Below are 25,970 nucleotides of genomic sequence, written 5' to 3' on the forward strand. Positions count from 1 at the left end.
GGTCTACAATTTTATCCCTGATGTCCTTACACAGCTCTCTGATCTTGGCCATTGTGGAGAGGTTGGAGTCTGTTTGATTGAGTGTGGACAGGTGTCTTTTATACAGGTAACGAGTTCAAACAGGTGCAGTTAACTTCTAGCGACTAGCAATCCCTTATTCGGGATCGTAATCATGGCCTCAAGCGCATTACCATAACGCAACTTTTCCTATTCATGAAAATCGCAAATGAAATGAAATAAATATATTCAAACACAAGCTTAGCCTTTTGTTAACAACACTGTCATCTCAGATTTTCAAAATATGCGTTACAGCCAACGCTGGACAAGCATTTGTTTAAGTTTATCATGGCATAATGCTATGCTAGGCTCTGCTGGCAGCAGGCAACATTTTCACGAAAATAAGAAAAGCAACCAAATTAAATAATTCACCTTTGAAGAACTTCACATGCTTTCATTCAGGAGACTCCCAGTTAGATAGCAAATGTTCCTTTTTTCCAAAAATATTATTTTTGTAGGCGAAATAGCTCCTGTTTTTTCATCCTGCTTGGCTGAGAAATCGACCGAAAAATACTTCAACTATAATGCCGAACTGTTTTCAAAATTTTCTCCATAATATCGACAGAAACACGGCCAACGTTGTTTAGGATACATCCTCAAGGTGTTTTTAACATATGTATTCGATAATATGTCCGTCGAGTGTTGGGGAATAATCAGAATTGGTTGGTAACATAGGTAAGACGTTTTATATTCATCATAGGTTTGTAAGTTACTTCTCATCAGAATGTTATTTTTGTTTAATACTGTGGCGGGGTTGCAGTATCTGTTCTATGTCAAGACTAAGTTGCTTGGGCCGGAGAGAGGGGAGAGGTCAAGCGTGTATCTCTTGGCTCCACAATGTCTGTGTGCCATTCAGTGTGTCTCTGTGATCTTGTCAAGATAGGATGGATTTTATATATGCCTCTTGATATGGAGGATTGGTTTGTGGTTCGGAGTTTGAGAAAAGAGCATAGTTGAGGAGACAAAGCTGAACGATTTATTATGTCTATGCTGTCTGACTATGTGTGTTTTCTGCTATTAAAGGATCTCAGTTGCAATGTGGAAGGGACTCTCAGAGAATTCATTGATAGACACTGAATTGATCTGAGAGTCACAGGGTTGTGATAGAGCTCATATAATTAAAAATTGACTTTGTGATAACTAACTCTGACGTGTGTGTGTGGTTTGCTCTCATGATTTGGTAAATAGGGGAAATTTCCACGACACGAGGCAGTTGGTTTCTCATAAGAAGCGATTGGAAAAATGGCTACCTCAGTATTTTACGCAAGGTTTTCTGCGGGAGACACCATGTGACCACATGCCATATATGGTCCCTTACAGCCATTCTTCAAGGGAAATGCCTAAAAAGACGTCACAATGTTGTAGACACCTTGGGGAAAACGTAAGCTCATTCGTAAGTCATTCACAGCCATATAAGGAGTCATTGGCATGAGGCGGTTTAAAAAAATGCGGCACTTCCTGATTGGATTTTTATCTGGGTTTCGCCTGTAACGTCAGTTCTGTGGCAAACACAGACAATATCGTTGCAGTTTTGGAAACGTCAGAGTGTTTTCTTTCCAAAGCTGTCAATTATATGCATAGTCGAGCATCTTTTCGTGACAAAATATCTTGTTTAAAACGGGAACGTTTTTCATCCAAAAATTAAAATAGCGCCCCCTATATCGAAGAGGTTAATACAGGTAATGAGTGGAGAACAGTAGGGCTTCTTAAAGAAAAACTAACAGGTCTGTGAGAGCCGGAATTCTTACTGGTTGGTAGGTGATCAAATACTTATGTCATGCAATAAAATGCAAATGAATTACTTAAAAATCATACATTATGATTTTCTGGATTTTTGTTTTAGATTCCGTCTCTCACAGTTGAAGTGTACCTATAAAAATTACAGACCTCTACATGCTTTGTAAGTAGGAAAACCTGCAAAATCAGCAGTGTATCAAATAATTGTTCTCCCCACTGTACATGAAATGTCAAAGAGTGAAATTCTGAGCTAGTTCCCATCCAGTGATGTTGCCTATATACTGAAGAAGGAGGTCAGAAAATGGGTGGGTGAAATAGGTGGGCTGTACAAGGAACTACAAATAGGTCACTTTGAACTACAAATCCTATCAACCAATCTCTCAACTGACCCCCATGGAACCCTAGCATCACTTGCAGCTCATTGGTGGACTCGATAGGAAGGCTGTGGTCAGCTAAGTCCAGGAGCCTTAGGAAAATGTCACCAGAGTTGCTTCCATCTGATTGGCTGATTTGATTGTCACCTTCCACCTCGGCCTTCCAAGATTGGTCCACACTGCAGCCCTCTGAGATACAGTGCCTTGCGAAAGTATTCGGCCCCCTTGAACTTTGCGACCTTTTGCCACATTTCAGGCTTCAAACATAAAGATATAAAACTGTATTTTTTTGTGAAGAATCAACAACAAGTGGGACACAATCATGAAGTGGAACGACATTTATTGGATATTTCAAACTTTTTTAACAAATCAAAAACTGAAAAATTGGGCGTGCAAAATGATTCAGCCCCCTTAAGTTAATACTTTGTAGCGCCACCTTTTGCTGCTGTAAGTCGCTTGGGGTATGTCTATCAGTTTTGCACATCGAGAGACTGACATTTTTTTCCATTCCTCCTTGCAATACAGCTCGAGCTCAGTGAGGTTGGATGGAGAGCATTTGTGAACAGCAGTTTTCAGTTCTTTCCACAGATTCTCGATTGGATTCAGGTCTGGACTTTGACTTGGCCATTCTAACACCTGGATATGTTTATTTTTGAACCATTCCATTGTAGATTTAGCTTTATGTTTTGGATCATTGTCTTGTTGGAAGACAAATCTCCGTCCCAGTCTCAGGTCTTTTGCAGACTCCATCAGGTTTTCTTCCAGAATGGTCCTGTATTTGGCTCCATCCATCTTCCCATCAATTTTAACCATCTTCCCTGTCCCTGCTGAAGAAAAGCAGGCCCAAACTATGATGCTGCCACCCCCATGTTTGACAGTGGGGATGGTGTGTTCAGGGTGATGAGCTGTGTTGCTTTTACGCCAAACAAAACGTCTTCCAAAAAGTTGAATTTTGGTTTCATCTGACCAGAGCACCTTCTTCCACATGTTTGGTGTGTCTCCCAGGTGGCTTGTGGCAAACTTTAAACGACACTTTTTATGGATATCTTTAAGAAATGGCTTTCTTCTTGCCACTCTTCCATAAAGGCCAGATTTGTGCAATATACAACTGATTGTTGTCCTATGGACAGAGTCTCCCACCTCAGCTGTAGATCTCTGCAGTTCATCCAGAGTGATCATGGTTCTCTTGGCTGCATCTCTGATCAGTCTTCTCCTTGTATGAGCTGAAAGTTTAGAGGGACGGCCAGGTCTTGGTAGATTTGCAGTGGTCTGATACTCCTTCCATTTCAATATTATCGCTTGCACAGTGCTCCTTGGGATGTTTAAAGCTTGGGAAATCTTTTTGTATCCAAATCCGGCTTTAAACTTCTTCACAACAGTATCTCGGACCTTCCTGGTGTGTTCCTTGTTCTTCATGATGCTCTCTGCGCTTTTAACGGACCTCTGAGACTATCACAGTGCAGGTGCATTTATACGGAGACTTGATTACACACAGGTGGATAGTATTTATTATCATTAGTCATTTAGGTCAACATTGGATCATTCAGAGATCCTCACTGAACTTCTGGAGAGAGGTTGCTGCACTGAAAGTAAAGGGGCTGAATAATTTTGCACGCCCAATTTTTCAGTTTTTGATTTGTTAAAAAAGTTTGAAATATCCAATAAATGTCGTTCCACTTCATGATTGTGTCCCACTTGTTGTTGATTCTTCACAAAAAAATACAGTTTTATATCTTTATGTTTGAAGCCTGAAATGTGGCAAAAGGTCGCAAAGTTCAAGGGGGCCGAATACTTTCGCAAGGCACTGTATGAAATAAAGGATGGAGCAGGACACACAAGTCAACTCCCTCCCTGAATTGCACCTTCACTTTTCTAACCACATGTCCCTTACATACCACTTTTGCATTCCCGGAGCCGCCCAGCATAAAACCTAAAAAGCCCTGATGTGGGGAGTGAATCTACTCTTTAGTCATTATAGACTAAATAGCCAATTTATTACAGACATAAATACTCCTGTTTAATCAGCTGTCAAGGTCCTAGGCTGGTGTGGTAACACATGGTCTGCGGTTGTGAGGCCGCTTGGACGTACTGCCAAATTCTCTAAAATGACGTTGGAGGTGGCTTATGGTAGAGTAATTAGCATTTCATTCTCTGGCAACAGCTCTGGTGGACAGTCCTGCAGTCAGCATGCCAATTGCACACTCAACTTGAGTGTGCTTTGTTGTGCAGTTTTGTCACAAATTGTGAGCACATTTTAGTGGCCTTTTATTGTCCTGATATGCCACACCTGTCAGGTGGATGGATTCTTATTACAATGAGAAATGCTCACTAACAAGGATGAATACAAATTTGTGCACTTGGAGAACATTTCTGGGATCTTTTATTTCAGCACATGGAAAGACTTGACATATTGCGTTTATATATGTGCAGTATAAATGGCTCAATATTACTTTGACAGTAAACGATACCACCCTCACACCGCTCTGGGGATGGTAACAAGGAAGGCAGGGAAAATAGGTGGGACACTGCATGTGTAAGGCCTATGACATCCTGCAGAGAACCCACACCAAGACCTTGAGATATGACATGAATCTCACACAGGATGATCTGCAAGATTTAAATGCATCTTTATGACATGATCCCGCCTAGCATTTGAAAACAGTTTGAGTAACGGATGTTTAAGTAGAATGAGTATCATTTTCTACACACACACCACACAGGAGGCCCTGAAGAACTAGCCAATAAGCATGAATGAACCTATGGCGGCAGGTTTCAAGAAACTAACAGCCGGCAGTAGTGACCTCACGTTACACAAATATGTCAGACAAATCAACCCTTCAATTCCTACGTCCATGACACGTCAAATCAAACTTTGTCACATGTGCCAAATACAAGTGTACACCTTACTTACAAGCCCTTAACAAAGCAGTTCAAGAAGATAAAATATTTACCAAATCAAGTAAAAATAGAGGTAGCAATAACGAGGCAATATGCAGGGGTAGAGGTTAGTGGAGGTAATTTGTACGTACGTGAAGGGACTATGCATAGATAAAGTGAGTAGCAGTGTACAACAGAGGTGGGGGAAAAGGTGTTGTGCCCTCTTCACAACTGTCTCTGTGTGTTAGGACCATGATAGTTTGTTGGTAATGTGGACACCAAGGAACTTGAAACTCGCTCTGTCGATGTTAATGGGGGCTTGTTTAGCACGCCTTTTCCTGTAGTCAACGATCAGCTCCTTTGTGCTCACATTGAGGGAGAGGTTGTCCTGGCACCACACTGCCAGGTCTCATCATTGTCAGTGACCAGGCCTACCACTGGTGTTGTGGTGCACCTCAAACTTGGTGTTGGAGTCATGTTTAACCACGCATTCGTGGATGAACAGGAGGGGCCCAAGTGTTGAGGATCAGTGTGGCAGACGTGTTGTTGCCTACCCTTACCACCTGGGGGCGGCCCATCAGGAAGTGCAGGAGCCAGTTGCAGAGGGAGGTGTTTAGTCCCAGGGTCCTTAGCTTTTCCAACCACACTGTAGCTGGGAAACCAGTCACCCTCAAATGGTGCACCTTTAGCCCCTTGTCAGCTACACTGGGGTGGAACTAGTGAAAGCAATGTCCAAAAACATTGCCTGAAACTTGATTTTCAAAAATAACTGGAAATTGAGGAATCTGCTTTTAAACTGATGCACCCAATGTGGTAGGATTCTGACCCATATTGCAACAGACTAGATGGAACTAGCAAAGCCTTCATTTCTACACTGCTGGGTTGACATTTGCTATAAAGCAGTCACATTAAAATGTAGAAAATCAATTTTGGCCCGAGTGTAATGTTGACGGAACTACGCTATTCTATTCATCCAACTCAAACCTTGCCTCATTATTACAAACTTCAATTTTCCCCTGAAGTTCTACCCATTGATATGAAATGCTGAGACCAGACCATTCAATGCCTTTCACATTTTATTAATCCAAAGAGTGCAGTAGATCTTCACATTCGTTTGCTGGTCCTCTTGTATGACATGCCAGACAGAGTCATGGTCTGGAAAGAGAAAGCATCTGTAATCATTACTCAATAAATCCATGCCAGTACACTATGCTTACCAAACCGGACGCGCTCGTTCTCACATTGATTTTGTTCACCCACACTAGAAGCGAACAGGACATGCAGGTTGAAATATCAAAACAAACCCCGAAAGTTATATTTGGGGCCAAAAGCATTTCATATTTATGGCAATTTAGCTAGCTAGCTAATTTGTCCTAGTATATAAACATTGGGTTGTTATTTTACCTGAAATCTGACAATTAAGCCACAGAAAACCGAATGTTTCTCATCATCTCGCCTCCTTTATATGGCGGTTGACAACCAACGTTACAACTGACCAGAGTGTGGACCTTAAAGTTCATCTTTCAATCACCCACATGGGTATATGCTCCTAAGAACCAATGAGGAGATTGGAGAGGCCAGACTTGCAGCACATCAAATAGAACCAATTTCTATTTTAGCTCCTGGCCACGCAGATGATTGCTGAGGCGCGCGAGAAGTGTGGGTGCAATGATTGAATAACACATACATTTATTTTGCGACGCAAGCGGTGGGGTCAGCATGTAATTAGAACATTGGCGGCAGCAAACTGTTGAATTGCGTTCACGGCACTGTCATAGACTACCCTTTTTATTAATGGTATAAATTAACCCTGAAATTGTGACGCTTCGTGAAACCCCCAGCCATATGCCCCAGACTCACGTTGACGAGGGTGTTTGCGTCTGTAAGTTCTGTGACATATTCGATCCCATTCAGGATGGCCGTCAGCTTGTTACCCTCCCTCGTCACCACAGACTGAAACAGGAGAGGTCAACGGTTAGATCTGAAAGCAGTGGTCACCAACTACAGTCAACTAGGACCAATTTAACAGGCCCAAGTTGGATGGCCATATATGGAGAAGAAAAAAAAGTGACAGTGTGTGAGTGGGTTTTGAGACGTAACTGTGCTCCCAGTCCCTGGAGAGCAGAGGAGATTCTGCCAACGAAAGTCAGTCCTCCCACAACGTCACTGGGACCTGAACTAACCATAGTGACCCCACATCAGCTGAACTTATAGTGTAGTTAGATACTGGCTGTATATGTAGGGAGATGGATAAACCCAGGCTACATGTATGAAACTCATGGTTGGGTTGTGACATGCGCCACCCACATTGACCTTCTCCCCGGTCGGCGACTCGAGCTCCGTCTCCTGGCCAATGGTGAAGGAGTTGGTGAGGATCTTTGTCCCCGTGGTGACAGTCACCTTGAAGTGGTCTCCAGTCTCCTCAATCTCAGAGATGCTCTTGATGTCTTTGCCCTCCTGGATAAGCTCATCAGGGAGACCTACATGTTTGCGGCAGCGAGAGAGTCATATACGGTGCTTTTTAGTACTACAAAAAGTGAAGTGGGACATGAACACTGAATTATTACTACTGAAGTAAAGCGCTGATGCACTATAATATGGCAACACAATGATGGCTAGCACATAACATTCTGAGGACCATACGTTTTAGGGCTTGGTTATTTTGCATACCACATTCTGGCAATGGTGCAGGACAGTTGCTTGGCTTTGAAACAGTCTCATTAAGGAATTTGACAAAATGTTATTTTCTTGGCATTTCATTATTTGATCAGAATATTTCCCGAAAGTTCAAACATTTAATTTAAGGTAAAGTTCTAGGAACATTAGTCATTTTACATTGGGAATGTTCTCAAGTTGTTCAGATGACTAAATATTCTCCTGTGGGAATGTCAGTACTTCAGCATAATGTTCTGTAGGTTCTCATATTTAGTCAGTCATGTTCTCAGAACACTAAGAACATGCCATACAAAAACACTAATCAAAACGCATTCCGTTCTCAGTTCAACAAACGCCATCTTCTCTTAAGTGTGTTGAACACAGTAGTTGGCCACACCTGATCTTAATGAGTGCTTGTTCCTGTTGAAATGGTCTGAAGAGACTAAATTTATAGTTACAAAACTAATGCATGACAACTCCATCCTGGTGGCACAGTGGATTAATTCCACAGATAGAGGACAGAAGAGCATAGGTTTGAATCTCAATGACATAAATTATTAATGCCTACGCAAATCATTTAACAATCCCATTGGTGCTGGAAGTTCAAAATAGTTAGCCCAAACCAAACTAGCGGTGTTAAATCTTATATTAAACATTCAGTGAAAGTTATTCAAAAGAAACCTATAATTTGTTGTTAAATCTAACACCATTGCAAGTACCCATTGCATTCGCAGTCACCATTGAACATCATTACCGAAAGGACTAAGACTTCTGCAATTAACACCCCAAGTCTAATCAAATGTACAAACCCAACTTCAAGACTTACCAACAGCCTCCATGAAAAACTCAAAGTTGTCATGTGACTCCATCTGGTATTTCCCTGAGAAAGACATGGTGACTATAAGACAGTGACAGTAGAGTCAGCCACAGCTCCCTGCTTGTCTTTATACCCCCATCTATCCAGCCCTGCACTCATTAACTAACTAAAGGTGTCTTCAATTGAGAACCCCTCCCCTCATATCTTCCCTGCTACTTGCCTGTAGGCACAGATCTAGGATCAGCTTCCAAGCCAAGGGCAACTAATCTGCATCGCAATGGTCAACTTCATTGTACTCCACTTCTCATCCTCTCTTCTTCTACTTTGGCGGTGTGAGTGATCATTGATCTGATTTGATTAACAAGAACTCCTCGACTCCTTAGAAAAATGATAAGCAGTCTCATCATTGTAATACAAGTGTATGGATCAATCAACACATTTCAAATTCAACTTGACTTTATCTCGCTATACACCTGTGTTGAAATTAAACTAGGCTACATTGCACTTTGAGTTGAGAGGTGTATTTTGTCTCCCTGCACTAAAAAAAAGTTGAATCAATGTACAATTGTAAGGCAGCAGACTGCAATAGGATTGTGAGTTTGCAAAAATGTTTGGCATATAGCTTAACCAACATACATTCTCAGGTTGAATTTTAATGTTCACTCAACTTTTCATTTGACGTTGAGTGAACATACAATTCAACTTGAAAAATTGGAATCCAGCCAGAGAACGTTAATCATCCCCAACCTGCACTGACAATGACTGCCAGGAAATACTTCTATTTGATGTAGGTAGTCTCAATAATAACTGGAACAGCCATCTCAGTAACAGATGCATAAAGTCAAACTAATAACAGATTGGATTACTTTAGAAAAATGTATGTTACTTATGTTGGTGTAGCTTAAGATAATCAACCAATCAATGTACATGAAAAAACACAGGTCTAAAAAGAAAACAATTCAACGTACAATTGTAAGGCAACCAGCTGCAATAGGGTTGTGAGTTTGCTCCACATCTGGGAATATAGCTGAACCAACATACAGTGTTGACTTCCAAAAACAAACATGAAATTGTAATTAGACTCAACAAGTTTTTATACATTCAGCTCACTGTGAGCAAAGTTTGTTGAGTGAACAAACGTTCACCCATTAGCTACATTTATTTTCCTTCTGAAGTCCAACAAACTCAGAGAATAACACTGATTAATCAATTGGTTAAGTGAAGACACTTGCCAGTCGGTCAGCGCATGCTCGGAGTACACGTCCTGGTAATAATTCTAGACCTGCGGCCTTGTGAAGGTTGACCTGTTTAAAGCTCTTACTCAAGTCTGCTATGGAGAGCGTGATCACACACTCATCTGGAACAGCTGATGCTCTCATGCATGTCTCAGTGTTACTTGCCTCGAAGCGAGCATAGAAGTAATTTAGCTCGTCTGGATGGCTCGTGTCACTGGGCAGCTCTCGGCTGTGCTTCCCTTTGTTGTCTGTAATATAGTTTGCAAGCCCTGCCACATCTGACGAGCATCAGAGCCGGTGTAGTACGATTCGACCCTAGTTCTGTATTGACTTTTTGCCTGTTCTATGGTTCGTCGGAGGGCATAGCAAGATTTCTTGTAAGCTTCCGGGTTAGAGTCCCGCTCCTTGAAAGCGGCAGCTCTAACCTTCAGCTCAGTGCGGATGTTTCCTGTAATCCATTGCTTCTGGTTGGGGTATGTACGTACAGTCATTGTGGGAACGACGTCGTTGATGCACTTATTGATGAGGCCAGTGACTGATGTGGTGTACTCCTCAATGCCATGGGAAGAATCCCAGAATATATTCCAGTCTGTGTTAGCAAAACAGTCCTGTAGCTTAGCATCTGCTTCGTCTGACCTCTTTTTTATTGACCACTGGTGCTTCCTACTTTAGTTTTCACTTGTAAGCAGGAATCAGGAGGATAAAATTATGGTCAGATTTGCCAAATGGAGGGCGAGGGAGAGCTTTGTACTTGTCTCTGTGTGTGAAGTAAAGGTGGTATAGAGTTTTTTCCCCCTCTGGTTTACATTTAACATGCTTGCGGGAATGAGGTAAAACGGACATAAGTTTCCTTGCATTAAAGTCCCCGGCCACTAGGAGTGCCACTTCTGGATGAGCGTTTTCCTGTTTGCTTTTGGCCGTATACAGCTCATTGAGTGCGGTCTTAGTGCTATCATTGGTTTGTGGTTTTAAATAGACAGCTACAAAGAATATAGACGAAAACTCTCTTGGTAAATAGTGTGTTCTACAGCTCATCATGAGATACTCTACCTCAGGCGAGGAAAAACTTGAGACTTCCTTAGATTTCATGCACCAGCTGTTGTTTACAAATAAACATAGACCGCGACCCCTTGTCTTACCAGAGGCGTCTGTTCTATCCTGCCGAAAAAGCGTAAAACCTGCCAGCTGTATGTTATTCATGTCGTCGTTCAGCCACGACTCAGTGAAACATAAGATAAAACCGTTTTTAATGTCCCATTTGTAGGATATACTGTATGTGCTCGTTGCTCATCTATTTTATTATCCAATGATTGTACTTTCGCTAATAGGACCGATGGTAAAGGCAGATTACCCACATTACCCACCTTACAAGGCACCCAGACCTACATACCCGATATCTCCATCTCTTTCTCCTGTGAATGACTGGGGTGAGGGCCTTGTCGGGTGTCTGGAGTAAATCCTTTGCGTCCGACTCGTTAAAGAAAAAAATATATTCTTCCAGTACGGGGTGAGTAATCGCGCTCCTGATATCTAGAAGCTCTTTCTGGTCATAAGAGATGATGGCAGAAACATTATGTACAATATGAATTACAAATAAAGCAGATAAACACACACAATAGCACATTTGTTTAGAGGATCGTAAAACGGCAACAATCTCTTAGATAGATCGCTGGTAGAATACTGTTTACTACATCCTAAAATATATACTTTGTAGATAATTGGCCCTCTTTCTGGGACTCACCCACAAACAGGACCAAGCCTGGCCAGCTTAGGATTGATGGACTCCATCTTAGCTGGAGGGGTGCTCTCATCTTATCTATCGCATAGACAGGGCCCAAACATACCTTAAGGGAACATTTTGACAATCGCCAAAAGGTTAGTGAGAAAGACCACATTGCAAATGTACGGTCCCTTATTAGACGTCCGAAAACGTTTGTAAAATTCGCGGACGGCGTCGGGCCGTGCGGCAGGGCCGGATCTTCCGGGAAGTCATCAAATGAACTCTCTCGGACATTTGTTTTCCGTTTCATAAAATAATCAAATTTTGGTAATTTTTCCGCTGTCCCGGTAAATCCCACAAGAGGGCAAATGGAATCATATTGCAAATGTCCAAAACATCACGAATCACGACATGGCCTTATCTCCTAAACGGAAAATATTTCGAAGCTGAAACTTGGTGAGCATAGGTTTGGCATGATGGGCAGTTGGCCCCGAACAAGATGGCATCTAGGCCTCAACGGTTTTTGAGTTATGGCCATTTTTCTGGGATTAAAGGTCCAAAATGAAAATAGAGCAATAATTTTTCCGCTTCACGTCCGCTTTCCGCTTCACGTCAAAGTAAAGGAACCTCCGGTGTCAATAAAAAAAGAACCAGCCATTTCTCTATCGTCATTTAAGAGAAATCGTACAATGTCAAATTGGTGATGTTCAAAAATAGTTTTTTTTTTAACAGTTACAGATCCAGTTGCAGCGTGTTCATACGAAACTTTTTAAAGTGTGCTTCGGAGCTCTGCGAGATTTCTGTGATTTTCTGAAATAACACACACTCACTAAACGCTCCGTAAATAAATCAGTTCTTAACATAAAGACTGAAACTCAAAATTCTATAATTGCCTATCCCAAGGAGGATATGTGTTCACTTTCAGCTTCCTGTGTAAACCGGAAGTGCCTTAAAATGGTGTCATAGGTGCTGTTTTGAAGGGTTAAAAAGGTCAGATCTTTTCAAAACTTCATATGTGTGATTAGGTAACCCCCATGAACTGCAAGTCAGTCATTTCTCCCAACAGATGTCAAAGAAAAGCTCTCTCTCTCTCACACACACACACACACACACACACACACCTGCACACACACACACACACACACACCTGCACACACACACACCTACACACACACACACACACACACACACAGCAAGGATGGAGTGACAAAGTGCGGTGCTTAAAGACACGCAGCGCCAGCTGTGCCACCAGAAACTCTGGGTTCGTGCCCAGGCTCTGTCGTAACCGGCCGCGACTGGGAGGTCCGTGGGGCGACGCACAATTGGCCTAGCGTTGTCCGGGATAGGGAGGGTTTGGCCGGTAGGGAAATCCTTGTCTCGTCACGCACCAGCGACTCCTGTGGCGGGCCGGGCGCAGTGTGCGCTAACCAAGGTTGCCAGGTACACAGTGTTTCCTCCGACACATTGGTGCGGCTGGCTTCCGGGTTGGATGGCGCTGTGTTAAGAAGCAGTGCGGCTTGGTTGGGTTGTGTATCGGAGGACACATGACTTTCAACCTTCGTCACTCCCGAGCCCGTACGGGAGTTGTAGCGATGAGACAAGATAGTAGCTACTAAACAATTGGATACCACTAAATTGGGGAGAAAAAGGGGTAAAATTCTAAAAAATATATATAAAATAAAAAAAATAAAAAAGACACACAGAGCCTGCAATGGCATTTCCATATTCGCTAGGCCGTGCCGAGTTCAACGAGATGCCCCGCTTGACCGTAGCTCGCTCTGAGTGCTTTTGGGTGACAGTGAGAGAACCGTTAGGGTGAGAAGCACAATTCGACCTCAGGTACGTTCCCGAGGTCCTCCCGATCTGTGCAAGCCTAACCTTGACCGTGTGGCATTAACCCTTAACAGTTAATCAGGGTTTTTTGATCTCACAGATTACAATGACATCTCTCCCCATAGGAATACATTGCCTGCTCCTCTAAAGTCAACTTGAAGCCTATGTGGGTTATGAATGCCTTATGAACCTGTCTTCAATGACAGTCCATCAGGACACTATGAGGTATACTTGTGTCGATTCTAAGCTTCCTGAAGCAACCGGAAGTGGTTAAAATCACCCTAAACGTGTTTTTCCATACCCAACCAGCAGTTTGTGATAAATAGTGCATTCAACCCTGTGTAAATTGGTCAGTTCTTAACGTAAACACTTAAAACTCAGGATTCTGTAAAGGTATACCCCAATCAGGACTTATAGCTTCCTGTGCCAACCGGAAGTGCCTTAAATGGTGTCAGAGGGGCTTTTTCGAAGGGTTAAAAAGGTCAGATATTTTCAAAACTTCATATGTGTGATTAGGCAACCCCCATGAACTGTAAATCAGTCATTTCTCCCATAAAATTTCAAAGAAACACTAAATCACACACACACACATCTTAGAAGGAGGGACAGCGACAGACAGTGCCTGCAATAGTTACCTTTGTTCGAGCTAAAAAATAACCGTCAGACCTAGACTTCTGAAACTTTAGAAACCTGTTCTAGACCTCAGGTCGATAGTGCGTGGTGAGTTACGTGGCTCTAGAAGGTTCTCGGACTGAGAAACAGCCTCGTACATTTGCAATAATTTCAATTCATCTTTGCATCACGAAAATGACGACATTTAGAAATGTCCCAGAGTCAAAACTTGGTGCATTGCGACCACCTCGGCCCACATAGACAGACCCCAACGTTTGCTCATTCATTCCGTAGCAAGGCATGGAAAAAAGTGGATTTTCAGCACCAATTAGGGTCTTGCTCGGGGACCAAATGACCTATCGAGCCGAAACTTGGGATTCGGGGTCGCCTCACATAGGCCTACACATAATGTCAGAAATGGACCCGCAGCTAGAATGTAACTACGTGTTTTACGTTTTTACTATGGTTTGAACAGAAGGCGTTGTGAATTTTGGGCCAGCTCTGAAGTATGTGATAGTTGGCTTCTAAACAAGTTGGAAAAAGTGGGTGTGGTGTCAGTTTGTATCAGTTTGGAGTCAGAATGATATCTAATTGACAGATGGACGGTGACTTGATGGTGACTTTGTCCATTTGCAATATGTTTAAACAGTGAGGTACCATCACCAAAGTGACATTCTGAAATCAACCCTAACGAGTGATGGAGAGGAGCCAGAATCACTGCTCAGCCATTTCATCGGGCCAGTCAATTTCGCATTCCTGCAGGATTTTTGAGCATGTCAAATTCGTGATGGTACATGGCAAATGGACATAACATGCTGATTTGGCATTTTCAAATCTTTCATACTGCATTTGGACATTTCTTATGGCATTTCATTTTTGTCCATTTCAGGGGGGTGTTCCCTTACTCATCTAGCTCCACAATGAGATAGAGGGCATCCCAGGCAGCAGGCTGTTAGCCAGCCTGCCAGCTTAGTGGAGTCTGCCACTAGCACTGTCAGTGTAGTCTGCTCAGCTATCCCCATTGACATCATGTCTGTGCCTCGATCTAGGTTGGGCAAAACTAAACATGGCGGTGTTCGCCTTAGCAATCTCACTGGAGTAAATACTTCCTCCATTCTTGTCATTATTGAAAGAGATTGTGATATCTCACATCGCAAAATAGGGCTACTGAATGTTAGATCCCTCACTTGCAAGGCAGTCATAGTCAATGAACTAAACACTGATCATAATGTTGATGTAACTGGCCTGACTGAAACATGGTTCAAGCCTGATTTACTGTGTTAAATGAGGCCTCTCCAAGTTATACGAGTGACCATATCCCCCGCATATTCCACATAGGCAGAGGCTTTTCTTATATTAAGACAGCAAATTTTTATTGACAACAAAAAACGACTACATTTTCGTCTTTTGAGCTTTTATTCATGAAATCTATGCAGCCTACTCAATCACTTTTTAGTGGGTTTTGTTCAACAAGTCTCCAGACCTACTCATTGCCACAGTCATACCCTGGATCTAGTTTTGTCCAGTGGAATAAATATTGTGGATCGAACCACCATCTTATTACGTTTGCAATTGCAACAAATAATCTGCTCAGACCCCAACCGAGGATCATCAAAAGCCATGCTATAAATTCTCGGACAACCCAACAATTCCTAGATGCCCTTCCAGACTCCCTCCACCTACCCAAGGACTTCAGAGTACAAAAATCGGTTAACCACCTAACTGAGGATCTAAATTTAACCTAGCGTAATAACCTAGATGCAGTCGCACCTCAAAAAATCACCCCCAAAAAATTCACAAGAAATTAGCTCCCTGGTATACAGAAAATATCAGAGCCCTGAAGCAAGCTTCCAGAAAATTGGAACGGAAGTGGCTCTCCACCAAACTGGAAGTCTTGGAAAAGACAGTACTGTGCAATATCAAAGAGCCCTCACTGCTGCTCGGTCATCCTATTTTTCCAACCTAATTGAGGAGGATAAAAACAATCCTAAATGTATTTTTGATACTGTCGCAAAGGTAACTAAAAAGCAGCATACCCCAAGAGAGGATGTATTTCACTTCATCAGTGATGAATTCCTGAACTTCTACGACGAAAATATCATGATCATTAGGAAGCAAATTACGGACTCCTCTTTGACCTGCATATTTCTCCAAAGCTCAGTTGTCCTGAGTCTTCACAGAACTGCCAGGATTTAGGATCAATGGAGACACTCAAGTGTTCTAATCCTGTATCTCTTGACACATGAAGATAGTCATGTCCTCTAAACCTTCAAGCTGCGTACTGGCCCCTATTCCAACTCAGTAGTTTAAAGAGCTACTTCCTGTGCTTGCCCCTCCTATGTTGAGCATAATGGATGGCTCTCTATCCTCCAGATATGTACCAAACTCTCTAAAAGTGGCAGTAATAAAGCCTCTCCTGAAAAAGCAAAACATTGACCCGGCTGATATCGAATATCCTCTTCCTCTAAAATAATAATAATAATAATAATAATAATAATAATAATAATAATAATAATAATAACAATAATAATGACCAGCATCTATCTGCCTTCCTGAAGACAAATAAAGTATATGAAACGCTTCAGTCTGGTTTAAGACCCCATCATAGCACTGAGACTGCACTCATGAAGGTGGTAAATTACCTATTTAATGGTGTCAGTCTAAGGCTCTGCATCTGTCCTCGTGCTCCCAGACCTTAGTGCTGATTTTGACACCCCCGATCACCACAATTTTTTGGAGAGATAGGAAACCCTAATTGGTCGACACGGACAAGTTCTTGCCTGGATTCAATCTTATCTGTCGGAAAGATATCAGTTCATCTCTGTGGAAGGTTTTTCCTCTGACAAATCAATTGTATGTTTTGGTGTGCCTCAAGGTTCCGTTTTAGGACCACTATTGTTTTCACTATATATTCCACCTCTTTCACTGCTATGTGGACGACACACAGCTGTACATTTCGATGAAACATGGTGAAGCCCCAAAATGTCCTACCCTGGAAGCCTGTGTTTCAGATATAAGAAAGTGGATGGCGGCAAATGTTTTACTTTTGAACTCGGACAAAACAGTGAGGCTAGTTCTAGGTCCCAAGAAGCAAAGAGATCTTCTGTTGGATCTGACAATTCATCTTGATGGTTGTACAGTCGTCTAAAATAAAACTGTGAAGGAAATTTGATCATATTAATCCAGTGCTAGCCTCCCTACACTGGCTTCCTGTCAAGGCAAGGGCTGATTTCAAGGTTTTACTGCTAACCTACAAAGCATTACATGGGCTTGCTCCTACCTATCTCTCTGATTTGGTCCTGCCGTACACACCTACAAGTACGCTACAGTCACAAGACGCAGGCCTCCTAATTGTCCCTAGAATTTCTAAGCAAACAGCTGGAGGCAGGGCTTTCTCCTATAGAGCTCTTTTATGGAATGGTCTGCCTACCCATGTGAGAGACGCAAACTAGGTCGCAACCTTTAAGTCTTTACTTTAGACTCATCTCTTCAGTAGGTCCTACGATTGAGTGTAGTCTGGCCCAGGGGTGCGAAGGTGAACGGCAAGGCACTGGAGCGCCAAACCGCCCTTGCTCTCTCTGCCTGGTCGGCTCCCCTCTCTCCACTGGGATTCTCTGCCTCTGAAACTATTATGGGGGTTGAGACACTGGCTTACTAGTGCTCTTCATACCTTTCCTATGAGGGGTGTGTCACGTGAGTGGGTTGAGTCACTAACATGATCTTCCTGTTTGGTTCTGGCTCGTGCAGTGGAGGAGATCTTTGTGGGCTATACTCAGCCTTGTCCCCCCACCCCCGCCCCCTAAACCACTCAGGTCAGTTTGTTATATCTGGTGTAATTCTCCTGTCTTATCTGGTGTCCTGTGTGGATTTAAGTATTCTCCCTAATACTCTCTCCCTCCCCTCCCGGAGGATTTGAGCCCTAGGACCATGGCTCAGGACTACCTGGCCTGATGACTCCTGACTGTCCCCAGTCCACCTGGTCGTACTGCTACTCCAGTTTCAACTGTTCTGCCTGCGGCTATGGAACCCTGACCTGTTCACCGGACATGCCACCTTGTCCCAGACCTGCTGTTTTCGATTCTCTAATTTGATTTGAGTGCTCAGGGTCCCATCTAGCTAAGAATTTAACTCCAATATTTGCCATACAGTAGGGAGAACAAGTATTTTGATACACTGCCGAGTTTGCAGGTTTTCCTACTTACAAAGCATTTAGAGGTCTGTAATTTTTTTTCATAGGTACACTTCAACTGTGAGAGACGGAATCTATAACAAAAATGCAGAAAATCACATTGTATGATTTTTCAGTAATTAATTTGCATTTTATTGCATGACATAAGTATTTGATACATCAGAAAAGCAGAACTAAATTTTTGGTACAGAAACCTTTGTTTGCAATTACAGAGATCATACATTTCCTGTAGTTCTTGACCAGGTTTATACACACTGCTGCAGGGATTTTGGCCCACTCCTCCATACAGACCTTCTACAGGTCCTTCAGGTTTCGGGGCTGTCGCTGGGCAATACAGTCTTTCAGCTCCTTCCAAAGATTGTCTATTGGGTTCAGGTCTGGAGACTGGCTAGGCCACTCCAGGACCTTGAGATGCTTCTTACGGAGCCACTCCTTAGTTGCCCTGGCTGTGTGTTTTGGGTCGTTGTCATGCTGGAAGACCCAGCCACGACCCATCTTCAATGCTCTTACTGAGGGAAGGAGGTTGTTGGCCAAGATCTCGCGATACATGGCTCCATCCATCCTCCCCTCAATACGGTGCAGTCGTCCTGTCCCCTTTGCAGAAAAGCATCCCCAAAGAATGATGTTTCCACCTCCATGTTTCACGTTTGGGATGGTGACCTTGGGGTTGTACTCATCCTTCTTCTTCCTCTAAACACAGCGAGTGGAGTTTAGACCAAAAAGCTCTATTTTCGTCTCATCAGACCACATGACCTTCTCCCATTCCTCCTCTGGATCATCCAGATGGTCATTGGCAAACTTCAGACGGCCCTGGACATGCGCTGGCTTGAGCAGGGGGGCCTTGCGTGCGCTGCAGGATTTTAATCCATGACGGCGTATTGTGTTACTAATGGTTTTCTTTGAGACTGTGGTCCCAGCTCTCTTCAGGTCATTGACCAGGTCCTGCCGTGTAGCTCTGGGCTGATCCCTCACCTTCCTCATGATAATTGATGCCCCACGAGGTGAGATCTTGCATGGAGCCCCAGACCGAGGGTGATTGACCGTCATCTTGAACTTCTTCCATTTTCTAATAATTGGTGCCAACAGTTGTTGCCTTCTCACCAAGCTGCTTGCCTATTGTCCTGTAGCCCATCCCAGCCTTGTGCAGGTCTACAATTTTATCCCTGATGTCCTTACACAGTTCTCTGATCTTGGCCATTGTGGAGAGGTTGGAGTCTGTTTGATTGAGTGTGTGGACAGGTGTCTTTTCTGCAGGTAACGAGTTCAAACAGTTGCAGTTAATACAGGTAATGAGTGGAGAACAGTAGGGCTTCTTAAAGAAAAACGAACAGGTCTGTGAGAGCCGGAATTCTTACTGGTTGGTAGGTGATCAAATACTTATGTCATGCAAAATAATGCAAATTAATTACTTAATCATACAATGTGATTTTCTGGATTTTTGTTTTAGATGCCATCTCTCGCAGTTGAAGTGAACCTATAAAAATTACAGACCTCTACATGCTTTGTAAGTAGGAAAACCTGCAAAATCGGCAGTGTATCAAATACTTGTTCTCACCACTGTACATGAAATGTCAAAGAGTGAAATTCTGAGCTAGTTCCCTTCCAGTGATGTTGCCTATATACTGAAGAAGGAGGTCAGTAAATGGGTGGGTGAAATAGGTGGGCTGAACAAGGAACTACAAATAGGTCACTTTGAAGTACAAATCCTATCAACAAATCTCTCAAGTGACCCCCATGGAACCCTAGCATCACTTGCAGCTCATTGGTCGACTCGATAGGAAGGCTGTGGTCAGCTAAGTTCAGGAGCCTTAGGAAAATGTCACCAGAGTTGCTTCCCTCTGATTGGCTGATTTGATTGTCACCTTCCACCTCGGCCTTCCAAGATTGGTCCACACTGCAGCCCTATGAGATTTAAAATAAAGGATGGAGCCGGACACACAAGTCAACTCCCTCCCTGAATTGCACCTTCACTTTTCCAACCACATGTCCCTTACATACCTATACCACGTTTTCATTCCCGGAGCCCCCCAGCCTAAAAAGCCCTGATGTGGGGAGTGAGTCTACTCTTTAGTCATCATAGACTAGATAGCCGATTTTATTAGACATAAATACTCCTGTTTAATCAGCTGTCAAGGTCCTAGGCTGGTGTGGTAACACATGGTCTGCGGTTGTGAGGCAGCTTGGACGTACTGCCAAATTCTCTAAAATGACGTTGGAGGTGGCCTATGGTAGAGAAATGAGCATTTCATTATCTGATAACAGCGCTGATGGACAGTCCTGCAGTCAGCATGCCAATTGCACACTCTCTCAACTTGAGACATTTGCGGCATTGTGACAAAACTGTACATTTTAGTGGCCTTTTATTGTCCTGATATGCCACACCTGTCAGGTGGATGGATTATCTTATTACAATGAGAGATGCTCACTAACAAGGATGTATACAAATTTGTGCACTTTGAGAACATTTCTGGGATCTTTTATTTCAGCACATGAAAAGACTTGACATATTGCGTTTATATTTGTGCAGTATAAATGGCTCAATATTACTTTGACAGTAAACGATACCAAGTTAACACCGCTCTGGGGATGGTAACAATGAAGGCAGGGGTGCCCCATTGGCAGGTATGGAAAATAGGTGGGACACTGCATGTGTAAGGCCTATGCCATCCTGCAAAGAACCCACACCAAGACATGAAACTCACACAGGATGATCTGCAAGATTAAAATACATCTTTATGACATGATCCCGCCTAGCTTGTGAAGACAGATTGAGTAACGGATGTTTAAGTAGAATGAGTATCATTTTCTACACACACACCACACAGGAGGCCCTGAAGAACTAGCCAATAAGCATGAACGAACCTATGGCGGCAGGTGTCAAGAAACTAGCAGCCGGCAGTAGTGACCTCACGTTACACAAATATGTCAGACAAATCAACCCTTCAATTCCTACGTCCATGACACGTCAAATCAAACTTTGTCACATGTGCCAAATACAAGTGTACACCTTACTTACAAGCCCTTAACAAAGCAGTTCAAGAAGATAAAATATTTACCAAATCAAGTAAAAAAAATAAAAGTAGCAATAACGGGGCTATCGGTACCGAGTCAATATGCAGGGGTTAGAGGTTAGTGGATGTAATTTGTACACATGTGAAGGGACTATGCATAGATAAACAGCGAGTAGCAGTGTACAACAGAGGGGGTGGGGGAAAAGGTGTTGTGCCCTCTTCACAACTGTCTTGGTGTGTTAGGACCATGATAGTTCGTTGGTAATGTGGACACCAAGGAACTTGAAACTCGCTCTGTCGATGTTAATGGGGGCTTGTTTAGCACGCCTTATCCTGTAGTCAACGATCAGCTCCTTGATGCTCACATTGAGGGAGAGGTTGTCCTGGCACCACACTGCCAGGTCTCATCATTGTCAGTGACCAGGCCTACCACTGGTGTTGTGGTGCACCTCAAACTTGGTGTGTGAGTCATGTTTAACCACGCAGTCGTGGGTGAACAGGGAGTACAGGAGGGGCCCAAGTGTTGAGGATCAGTGTGGCAGTGTTGCCTACCCTTACCACCTGGGGGTGGCAGAGGGAGGTGTTTAGTCCCAGGGTCCTTAGCTTTTCCAACCACACTGTAGCTGGGAAACCAGTCACCCTCAAATGGTGCACCTTTAGCCCCTTGTCAGCTACACTGGGGTGGAACTAGTGAAAGCAATGTCCAAAAACATTGCCTGAAACTTGATTTTCAAAAATAACTGGAAATTGAGGAATCTGCTTTTAAACTGATGCACCCAATGTGGTAGGATTCTGACCCATATTGCAACAGACTAGATGGAACTAGCAAAGCCTTCATTTCTACACTGCTGGGTTGACATTTGCTATAAAGCAGTCACATTAAAATGTAGAAAATCCATTTTGGCCCGAGTGTAATGTTTACGGAACTACGCTATTCTATTGAATCCTACATTCATCCAACTCAAACCTTGCCTCATTATTACAAAGTTCAATTTTCGCCTGAAGTTCTACCCATTGATATGAAATGCTGAGACCAGACCATTCAATGCCTTTCACATTTTATTAATCCAAAGAGTGCAGTAGATCTTCACATTCGTTTGCTGGTCCTCTTGTATGACATGCCAGACAGAGTCATGGTCTGGAAAGAGAAAGCATCTGTAATCATTACACTCAATAAATCCATGCCAGTACACTATGCTTACCAAACCGGACGTGCTCGTTCTCACATTGAACAAAATCACCCACACTAGAAGCGATCAGGACATGCAGGTTGAAATATCAAGACAAACCCCGGAACAGTTATATTTGGGGCAAAAAGCATTTCATATTTATGACAATTTAGCTAGGCTAGCTCATTTGTCCTAGTATATAAACATTGGGTTGTTATTTTACCTGAAATCTCTGACAATTAAGCCACAGAACACCGAATGTTTATCATCATCTCGCCTCCTTTATATGGCGGTTGACAACCAACGTTACAACTGACCAGAGTGTGGACCTTAAAGTTCCTCTTTCAATCACCCACATGGGTATATGCTCCTAAGAACCAATGAGGAGATTGGAGAGGCCAGACTTGCAGCACATCAAATAGAACCAATTTCTATTTTAGCACCTGGCCACGCAGATGCTTGCTGAGGCGCGCGAGCAGTGTGGGTGCAATGATTGAATAACACGTACATTTATTTTGCGACACGAGTGGTGGGGTCAGCATGTAATTAGGACATTGGCGGCAGCAAACTGTTGAATTGCGTTCACGGCACTGTCATAGACTACCCATTTTGTTAATGGTATAAATTAACCCTGAAATTGTGACGCTTCGTGAAACCCCCAGCCATATGCCCCACTCACGTTGACGAGGGTGTTTGCGTCTGTAAGTTCTGTGACATATTCGATCCCATTCAGGATGGCCGTCAGCTTGTTACCCTCCCTCGTCACCACAGACTGAAACAGGAGAGGTCAACGGTTAGATCTGAAAGCAGTGGTCACCAACTACAGTCAACTAGGACCAATTTAACAGGCCCAAGTTGGATGGCCATATATGGAGAAGAAAAAAAAAGTGTGACAGTGTGCATCAGGTGTGCGAGTTGGTTTTGAGACGTAACTGTGCGCCCAGTCCCTGGAGAGCAGAGGAGATTCTGCCAACGAAAGTCAGTCCTCCCACAACATCACTGGGACCTGAACTAACCATAGTGACCCCACATCAGCTGAACTTATAGTGTAGTTAGATACTGGCTGTATATGTAGGGAGATGGATAAACCCAGGTTACATGTATGAAACTCATGGTTGGGTTGTGACATGCGCCACTCACATTGACCTTCTCCCCGGTCGGCGACTCGAGCTCCGTCTCCTGGCCAATGGTGAAGGAGTTGGTGAGGATCTTTGTCCCCGTGGTGACAGTCACCTTGAAGTGGTCTCCAGTCTCTTCAATCTCAGAGATGCTCTTGATGTCTTTGCCCTCCTGGATAAGCTCATCAGGGAGACCTACATGTTTGCGGCAGCGAGAGAGTCATATACGGTGCTTTTTAGTACTACAAAAAGTGAAGTGGGACATGAATACTGAATTATTACTGAAGTAAAGCGCTGATGCACTATAATATGGCAACACAATGATGGCTAGCACATATCATTCTGAGGACCATACGTTTTAAGGCTTGGTTATTTTGCATACCACATTCTGGCAATGGTGCAGGACAGTTGCTTGGCTTTGAAACATTTTCATTAAGGAATTTGACAAAATGTTATTTTCTTGGCATTTCATTATTTGATCAGAATATTTCCTGAAAGTTCAAACATTTAATTTAAGGTAAAGTTCTAGGAACATTAGTCATTTTACATTGGGAATGTTCTCAAGTTGTTCAGATGACTTTAAATATTCTCCTGTGGGAATGTCAGTACTTCAGCATAATGTTCTGTAGGTTCTCATATTTAGTCAGTCATGTTCTCAGAACACTAAGAACATGCCATACAAAAACACTAATTAAAACGCATTCCGTTCTCAGTTCAACAAACGCCATCTTCTCTTAAGTGTGTTGAACACAGTAGTTGGCCACACCTGATCTTATTGAGTGCTTGTGCCTGTTGAAATGGTCTGAAGAGACTAAATTTATAGTTACAAAACTAATGCATGACAACTCCATCCTGGTGGCACAGTGGATTCATTCCACGGATAGAGGACAGAAGAGCATACATTTGAATATCAATGACACAATAAATTATTAATGCCTAGGCAAATCATTTAACAATCCCATTGGTGCTGGAAGTTCAAAATAGTTAGCCCAAACCAAACTAGCGGTGTTAAGTCTTAAATTAAACATTCAGTGAAAGTTATTCAAAAGAAACCTATAATTTGTTGTTAAATCTAACACCACTGCAAGTACCCATTGCATTCGCAGTCACCATTGAACATCATTACTGAAAGGACTATGACTTCTGAAATTAACACCCCAAGTCTAATCAAATGTACAAACCCAACTTCAAGACTTACCAACAGCCTCCATGAAAGACTCAAAGTTGTCATGTGACTCCATCTGGTATTTCCCTGAGAAAGACATGGTGACTATATGACAGTGACAGTAGAGTCAGCCACAGCTCCCTGCTCGTCTTTATACCCCCATCTATCCAGCCCTGCACTCATTAACTAACTAAAGGTGTCTATAATTGAGAACCCCTCCCCTCATGTCTTCCCTGCTACTTGCCTGTAGGCACAGATCTAGGATCAGCTTCCCAGCCAAGGGCAACTAATCTACATCGCAATGGTCAACTTTATTGTACTCCACTTCTCATCCTCTCTTCTTCTACTTTGGCGGTGTGAGTGATCATTGATCTGATTTGATAAACAAGAACTCCTCGACTCCTTAGAAAAATGATAAGCAGTCTCATCATTGTAATACAAGTGTATGGATCAATCAACACATTTCAAATTCAACTTGACTTTATCTCGCTATACACCTGTGTTGAAATTAAACTAGGCTCCATTGCACTTTGAGTTGAGAGGTGTATTTTGTCTCCCTGCACTATAAAAAAGTTGAATCAATGTACAATTGTAAGGCAGCAGACTGCAATAGGATTGTGAGTTTGCAAAAATGTTTGGCATATAGCTGAACCAACATACATTCTCAGGTTGAATTTTAATGTTCACTCAACTTTTCATTTGATGTTGAGTGAACATACAATTCAACTTGAAAAATTGGAATCCAGCCAGAGAACGTTAATCACCCCCAACCTGCACTGACAATGGCTGCCAGGAAATACTTCTATTTGATTTAGGTAGTCTCAATAATAACTGGCACAGCCATCTCAGTAACAGATGCAAAAAGTCAAACTAATAACAGATTGGATTACTTTAGAAAAATGTATGTTACTTATGTTGGTGTAGCTTAAGATAATCAACCAATCAATGTACATGAAAAAACACAGGTCTAAAAAGAAAAATATTCAACGTACAATTGTAAATCAACCAGCTGCAATAGTGTTGTGAGTTTGCCAAATCGGGGGCGAGGGAGAGCTTTGTACTTGTCTCTGTGTGTGAAGTAAAGGTATAGAGGTTTTTTCCCCCTCTAGTTGCCCATTTAACATGCTTGCGGGAATGAGGTAAAACGGACATAAGTTTCCTTGCATTAAAGTCCCCGGCCAGTAGGAGTGCCGCCTCTGGATGAGCGTTTTCCTGTTTGCTTTTGGCCGTATACAGCTCATAGAGTGCGGTCTTAGTGCCAGCATTGGTTTGCGGTTTTAAATAGACAGCTACAAAGAATAGAGACGAAAACCCTCTTGGTAAATAGTGTGGTCTACAGCTTATCATGAGATACTCTACCTCAGTCGAGCAAAAACTTGAGACTTCCTTAGATTTCGTGCA

General features: G+C 42.8%; 2 protein-coding genes across 2 annotated transcripts; both read right to left on the reverse strand.

Annotated features, from left to right (window-relative positions):
- Window positions 1-6,103: 6,103 nt before the first annotated feature.
- On the reverse strand, window positions 6,104-8,608 carry LOC110525954 (fatty acid binding protein 1-B.1-like). Its single transcript, XM_021606485.2, has 4 exons — window positions 8,527-8,608; window positions 7,353-7,525; window positions 6,906-6,998; window positions 6,104-6,200 (listed from the first exon to the last, which is right to left on the reverse strand). Exons 1-4 carry the CDS (start codon window positions 8,591-8,593, stop codon window positions 6,150-6,152), a joined length of 384 nt encoding a protein of 127 aa, XP_021462160.2. The 5' UTR covers window positions 8,594-8,608; the 3' UTR covers window positions 6,104-6,149.
- A 13,550-nt stretch (window positions 8,609-22,158) lies between these two features.
- On the reverse strand, window positions 22,159-24,785 carry LOC110519741 (fatty acid binding protein 1-B.1-like). The gene is made up of 4 exons (XM_036980108.1): window positions 24,603-24,785; window positions 23,427-23,599; window positions 22,966-23,058; window positions 22,159-22,255 (listed from the first exon to the last, which is right to left on the reverse strand). Exons 1-4 carry the CDS (start codon window positions 24,667-24,669, stop codon window positions 22,205-22,207), a joined length of 384 nt encoding a protein of 127 aa, XP_036836003.1. The 5' UTR covers window positions 24,670-24,785; the 3' UTR covers window positions 22,159-22,204.
- Window positions 24,786-25,970: the final 1,185 nt, after the last annotated feature.

The sequence above is a fragment of the Oncorhynchus mykiss genome, chromosome 6 (assembly GCF_013265735.2).
Source record: "Oncorhynchus mykiss isolate Arlee chromosome 6, USDA_OmykA_1.1, whole genome shotgun sequence".
Taxonomy (NCBI): Eukaryota; Metazoa; Chordata; class Actinopteri; order Salmoniformes; family Salmonidae; genus Oncorhynchus; species Oncorhynchus mykiss.

Excerpts from the sequence above, each read along its gene's own strand:
- LOC110525954 (XM_021606485.2), bottom strand. The coding sequence starts at position 8,593 with ATGTCTTTCTCAGGGAAATACCAGATGGAGTCACATGACAACTTTGAG. Across the intron at positions 6,999-7,352 it reads CGACCGGGGAGAAGGTCAAT|TCTGTGGTGACGAGGGAGGG; the intron begins GTGGGTGGCGCA and ends CTCCTGTTTCAG. Across the intron at positions 6,201-6,905 it reads ACGCAAACACCCTCGTCAAC|ACCATGACTCTGTCTGGCAT; the intron begins GTGAGTCTGGGG and ends TTCTCTTTCCAG.
- LOC110519741 (XM_036980108.1), bottom strand. The coding sequence starts at position 24,669 with ATGTCTTTCTCAGGGAAATACCAGATGGAGTCACATGACAACTTTGAG. Across the intron at positions 23,600-24,602 it reads GTCTTTCATGGAGGCTGTTG|GTCTCCCTGATGAGCTTATC; the intron begins GTAAGTCTTGAA and ends GCAAACATGTAG. Across the intron at positions 23,059-23,426 it reads CGACCGGGGAGAAGGTCAAT|TCTGTGGTGACGAGGGAGGG; the intron begins GTGAGTGGCGCA and ends CTCCTGTTTCAG.